Source organism: Argentina silus (assembly GCF_951799395.1).
Source record: "Argentina silus genome assembly, chromosome: 6".
Taxonomy (NCBI): domain Eukaryota; kingdom Metazoa; phylum Chordata; class Actinopteri; order Argentiniformes; family Argentinidae; genus Argentina; species Argentina silus.
The window spans coordinates 3139002-3145518 of record NC_139660.1 but is presented as its reverse complement, the minus strand read 5'-3'; the positions used below and the strand labels follow the sequence as shown (position 1 = coordinate 3145518).

Here is a 6517-nt window from a genome sequence, read left to right as displayed (position 1 = left end):
AGGTAAACTATCATCTACAGTTTGTCTTTCTTCTGCACTCTCTCACCATGTCTGTTTGAGGAAACGACACAACTGAGGATAGATATCTGTTCCCCGACAAAGAAACTACATTCACTGCCTAAACAAATGACATGACCCCAATTGATTGTGACTTGTGTTGGGTTGCAACACTGAAAATGTTTGACAAAGTTTGGAGATTTTAGAGTGATTGTGAACTTTACATAATGATCACAGTTCTCACAAGTGTAGACTCTAACTGAAGATTAAATTGTACATTCTTGTCAGATTTATTGATTTGGATATGTGCAGATACTCTGTAAAGATGAAAAGCAAGAAAGTTTCAGTACTAGTTTATCAAAGAACGGAATGATATTCATGAAGGAGAACGCAGTAGAGTCATTTCACCACTAGATGGACTTGTGCATCTGTTAAACAATAGAAATTAACTGTTCTCACACAGGTTGAACATAAACATTCTGTAAGGTTGTCATGTGGTCCTTCGAAAAGAAAAGAAAGTTTTCTTTCCAAAAAAATAAAATAAAAAAAATAATGGTTCTTTGTTTTTTTTGCATACCCAATTTTAACAACATGCCCTTCTATCAGGATATAAATATCTCTGTCTTTAGGGAGGTGAAAAGCGGCAAACAACTCAAGTATCAATTCCAGATATTTACTTTTGTTTGTTTTCACTGTATATGAGGCTCCATGGGAGCAATTTTGCCGTGATCAAATTGAACTGGCGTCCCTGTGGAGTTCATTACAGAGAGTCTAGTGTCTCCCTGCTGCTCTCTGGTCACGAGAGAGTAGGATGGGGGAGGACTGAGGGGAGGGGGGGGGGGGGGGGCTCAGGAGGGGAGGGGGGGGGGAGGACTGAGGGGGCAATGGTAGGAGACAGAAACATTGAGCTAATAAACATACATGCACACTAACGATGCTTTCATAATTTACTCAAAATAGAGTCAAAATTTTAAAAAAATGGACAGCTATATCTATCCAATCTAAGGTGTTTTTTTTTGTTAAAGTTACTGTTTGTATGATAAACGTGCAGAAGGTGATCCAATAAGAGATGTGTATAGTGAAAGGCCATACACAGAATTCTCTGTGATATTCAGTAACATGAGGTAAATCAGAGAGACGGACAATGTTCCAAAATAAATTCAAAGACTTTATTGCATTCAGTTAGCATACAAAGCAATGATGATGATGAGCATCTTAAACAATAAAATGTCCCCCCCCCCAAAAAAAAGAAAAAAGAATTCAAATAAATAAAAGTTGCCTTTTCCTCCCTATCCCCCAACTCTTCAATAAAAACTTCAGTGGGCCAGTACTGTTCTATACTGTTCAGTACTGTCCTGTACTGTACTGTTCCGTACTGTTCAGTACTGGCCCTGGTTAGAGCATGGATAAGGGTCTGAAAGACAGGAGGCCACCATGGTTTTTTCTCCAGACTGGCTGCCTGTGTTACACAGAGTCAACAGATCACTATCCACAGAGGAGAGGTCATAACCTGGGAGACATCTAGCACTGTGTTGTGTGTGTGTGTGTGTGTGTGTGTGTGTGTGTGTGTGTGCGCGCGTGTGTGTGTGTGTGTGTGTGTGCGTGTGTGTGCGTGATCTTCATCATATTCCCCTAACGAGAACAGAAAAGGCTCTGGGGGCTTTTCCTCCGTACAACAATCCAAGTGTCTCTGTGTTAACAAGGCAAAAAACCAAGACATGCATCACCTCCTTACAGGCTCATACACCATGTTCTTTAAGGCAACAGGAATCAACTGTGTTCTCTTACTGTGTTATGAACCCGGGCGAAGACATAGGGAACAATGCATTAGGGGGTTAGAACATTAAAAACACTGAAAAAGAGACGGTAAACTTGAATACACATTACAACGCTCTCAAATATCTTCTGATAGAATAAATACCATTTTACATCTGGTATCGTCTTAACTGTGAGCCGATGACGGCACCGTGCTGAAGCCACCCAGACAGCAGAGTACTACTGTAAATGCATGTATTAACGAAGCTCTCTGGAAGCTGATATTAGATCACTGTCAGATAAGGAGACGTATTGGAGACGGAGGAGGACTTGTACAGTATGGTGACAGGCACTTGTCGAGGATTTGCGAAAACATTTTTGTTATAAAAACGTCATTGAAATGGAACATACCAGAGCAGACAATCAAATTGTAGGACATCGTGAGTCCCAAAAAAAAGAGAAGAAAATGATTAACAAGATTGTGCAATTGAAAATAATGTGGTAACACTTTATTTAAATGGTTTCTTCTTAACAGCTTGCTAACCATCAGTCAACTGTTTTAAATCAGTATATACCTTTTTCATTTATTATCATTTATTATCGTTTATGTACACTGTTTATTGAAAAGTATCTGTTATCAGAAACAAATCAAGATTCATGTCATTTATCTGATTGAATAGTTTACACGACGTAATGATAATTATCAGCTGTTAAGAGGCAAACCTTGAAATGAAGTGTTTCCAAAAACTGGTGACTGTACCGTCTGTTGGGTATCAGTGTTCATCCTCCCAAACACAACCTGCAACACTGCCGTGATTCCATCTGTAAACCAGTCCCCTGTAAAACGGACGCAGTCCTCCCTCCCCCAAATAAAAACAAACTAACAAATAAAACAACACAGGTCACTGCTAACCTGTTTGAAATCTAGGGTGATAAACTACGGCACACACCAACAAACAGCTGCTCAGCTATGTACAGGAAAAACAGAGCGTGGACAGCAGGGGAGGCTGGTGACGGTAGAAACTGGAGGACGGGCTCATTGTAAGGCACGGAATAGAATGAGGGAAAACACACAATGTCTCCCTCCGCCAGCCTCCCCTGGTGTACAGCTAAAGCCACAGCCTGAGATGTGCATCCAGATGTACTGTACACACATCCACATCCACATCTCGGGCTCTGCTCTTGATAAATCACTCGTCTTTGTTTTGGTTTTTTTCCTTTTTTTTTTTTTTCAGACAGCGGATTGTTAGGCGCTTAAATTTGCACGTTTGTTTTTTTTTTTTTGGGGGGGGGGGGGGGGTTCACCTCATGGACGGCATAGCAACGGAGAGAGCTCTGTATGTGCTATTACATCGCTATGACTTTTAACGTTTAACCACGTACATTAACATTACCACTCACTTACTGGACCCCTGACTGCACTGAGCCGTGGTCACAGCAACCATTCAGCTCTGGAGACCCCAGCCTGGTGGGTCAGGTGCGTCCCGGTAGACTCATGTGTTCTGCTACAGGACAGGTCCAAACATAACATGTGTAGGAAGACCATGTGTCTGAAATTGAATACAGTAGCCTATTTTAAAAGGTGAAGCATGTAGTTTATCATGTGATCTTATTGCTTGAATACTGGACCGTGTACCAGGACCTACCTTAGAAACCTTTTCGACCTTTCGGCTTGTACACCAAAGATGGCCGACACAGAATTGATATGATACATAATTGCCCTGGTAAACGGCAATAGAGCTGTGTTTGTCTGTGCTAATTGTATGATATCAACACTAACGCCGGTCTGATGCGTGTGTTGTTGATTAAAATGAGCCGCCCACAACGATTCCAGGAGATCGATTGGTGGGCTGTAGAGGACGGGGATCGTTAGCCTAGCGAAGGCGGCGTTGGGAGCCTCGTCTAAACGTACGATCAGTGATTTTACAGCTGCTGATGATGTAATGAGCTGTGGCCCTAGACAGAGTAAACAAGACAAAGAGGGGAAATGTACCTCGATTTGTTCAGTAAACTTTAACGTCTTTCACAACGTGAAAGGGGGGTGGGGGGCTGGGGAAGGGGGCAGATTTTTTTAAGGAAAAAGGTAAAAAAAATAAAAACGTAAACAAAAAGTGTTGAAAATAATTTCCGATGCAGCGTTTCAAACGCCGTGCTGTAAAAAGAGACCGGTACACATCTGCCCACCCTACAGTACATCCTCTTTCTCTACGCCGACACACTGCTCGCTGGGTAGAAAACACACTGGGACTTCGACATGATCTCTCCTCAACCCTAACCCTGACCCTAACCCTGACCCTAACCCTAACCACTTGAGACTGACCTCAGAATACCTCCTCAGTACCAGGGTTAAAGAGTGCAAACCCCGCCATGTTTAAGCATCAAAACACTTGATTTCTTCTCACAACTTTGGTATTCTCCGTGACTAAAACAACGTTATAATACTCTCCGTGAACATTATGCAAATGTTGCTATTTACTATACTTAGTCACCATGACTTCAACATGACAGAACTGGAAGGGAAGGATGGAAGTGGCAGAGAGGAATTCATCCATTCATCTGAACATGAACCACTAGAAATCAAAACCACCGTCCCGCACTCCGTTCCATGCGTTACACAATGAGCCCCGTCCTCCGATTTCTACCTCCACCGGCCTCCCCTGGTGAGTGGTATTCCGATGAATGGATGAATTACTCACACGTGTGTTCTGATACCATTCCACATTCCGTTCCATGCGTTACAATGAGCCCCGTCCTCCGATTTCTACCTCCACCAGCCTCCACTTTCACTCGTAGAAGGGGAGACATACAGTATAAGAGACACAAACAGGACTACTCCCATATTAGAAACAAAAACAACAACAACAACAACAACACACTTTATGTTACACAGGGCAGAGCTCAATTTTCATGATGAACGATTGTGTTGAAAGATGTGACAGACGTTTGCCGGTCCTTCTGGAGAAGCGAGGGATGAGAGGAGGAGAGGAGACGGGAGGAGGGGCGGAGAGGGAGCGGGAGAAGGGAGAGGAGAGGAGGGGAGAGGAGAGCGGAGACGGTGATTGTAGTGTGTCCTCCCGGCCTGGGCTTAGCTCCCCAGTGTCCCCATGCCGTGCATGTGTTTGGCGATGTCATACACATACATGATGTCAGGCCTCTTCTCAGGGTCTGGGTTAATGCACATATCTACCAGCTTCCTCAGCTAGAGAGAGAGAGAGAGGGAGAGGGGAAGGGGTGGAGTGAAGGGGAGGGAAAGAGAGCGAGAGAGAGAGAGAGATAGAGGGAGGGGGAGCGAGAGAGAGAGAAAGAAAGATAGATAGAGAGAGAGAGAGAGGGGGGAGAGAAAGAAAGAGATATTAGATATCTGACATACTGTTTTGCGTTTAGTCACCTGCTTTAGACAAAGCACAGTCAGAGAGCTCTCACACACACACACACACACACACGCTTCATCAAATCTCACACCGTCTCTCTGAACCTATTAATAGGCAACAGGTACTTACACAGAGCATTAAGGCTGGATGCTAATTGCCTTACAACGCCTTGTGAGTCTACCTTTAGCCAACTCTCACACACACACACACACACACACACACACACATGCACGCACGCAAACACGCACACACGCAAACACAGACAGACACACACACACACAGAGATAGACACAGACAGACAGACACAGACATACATACATACATACACACACACACACACACACACACACACACACACACACACACACACACACACACACACACACACACACACAGACACACACAGACACACACACACACACACACACACACACACACACACACACACACACAGCTGCCACTCTGTTTCCTTCCTGAGACAGCGTTAGACTCTGAGGCGAGTGGAGCGGCTGACGGGCGGCTCGGAGGTGGAACAGCGACCGCCATCATTAAAAAAAAAGAGGAAAAAACCAAAGAAAGAGGGGAACGGAAAAAAAGGTCGCTATGGTAACCGCCTGGTAGCCGACTTCCTGGCCGCTGTTGCGTGGTGCTGGGCTCAGCGAGTCCTCGTCAAGCGTGTGTGCGCGCGCGTGCGTGCGTGCGTGTGTGTGTGTGTGTGAGATGCAAATGCAGACAGTCTGAGAATTAGTCCTGCAGAATGGAATGAGGGTGGGGGTGGGGGGCTGGGGGGCTGAGCGGCGAAGAGATGCAGATATGTAAAATATTTATGTGCTTCTTGGCGTAGAGATGGGAGGGAGGGGTGTCAGGTGGCGGGGGGGGGGGGGGGGGGGGGGGGGGGGAGGCGGAGGGGGGGGGCGAGATCGGAGGAGACTGTAAATGACACAACAAAGATGAGCAGCTGACAGTTTTCTGCCGATCCTTCAGGAGCATTGTTTACATCCAGACAGGCGCTGCAGGCGCCCCCATCCCTCCCCCCCCGGACGGGGGTGAAACGGGGGGCAATACACGAGCAGGGGGTGGAGAGATGCTCTTGTGTAGAGACAAACACACATACAGACGTACACACACACACACACACACACACACACACACACACCCCCACCCACACACACACACACACACACAGAGCCAAGAGACAACCAGCAATTAGCTGTGTAAACAGGCTCCTTCTAATGATGTGGACATCAGGATGTAATGAGGGCTTTTCTATGGGGGGTTCCTTGTTTGGCTTGGGAGACATGAGTACTACACTGTATACAAATAGCCACAGTGGGCCTAAACACACACACACACACACACACACACACACACACACACACTGTTTACACACACAC

General features: G+C 45.5%; 1 protein-coding gene across 2 annotated transcripts in view; it reads right to left on the bottom strand.

Moving 5' to 3' along the window:
- Window positions 1–1210: 1210 nt before the first annotated feature.
- The window catches only part of nek7 (NIMA-related kinase 7), a 59189-nt gene continuing 53882 nt past the window's right edge, over window positions 1211–6517 (bottom strand). For both annotated transcript variants that reach the window (XM_083670997.1, XM_083670998.1), the window contains one exon: window positions 1211–4951. In XM_083670997.1, the coding sequence (XP_083527123.1) occupies window positions 4838–4951 (114 nt within the window). In that variant the 3' untranslated portion in view covers window positions 1211–4837. The remainder of the gene's footprint in view (window positions 4952–6517) is intronic.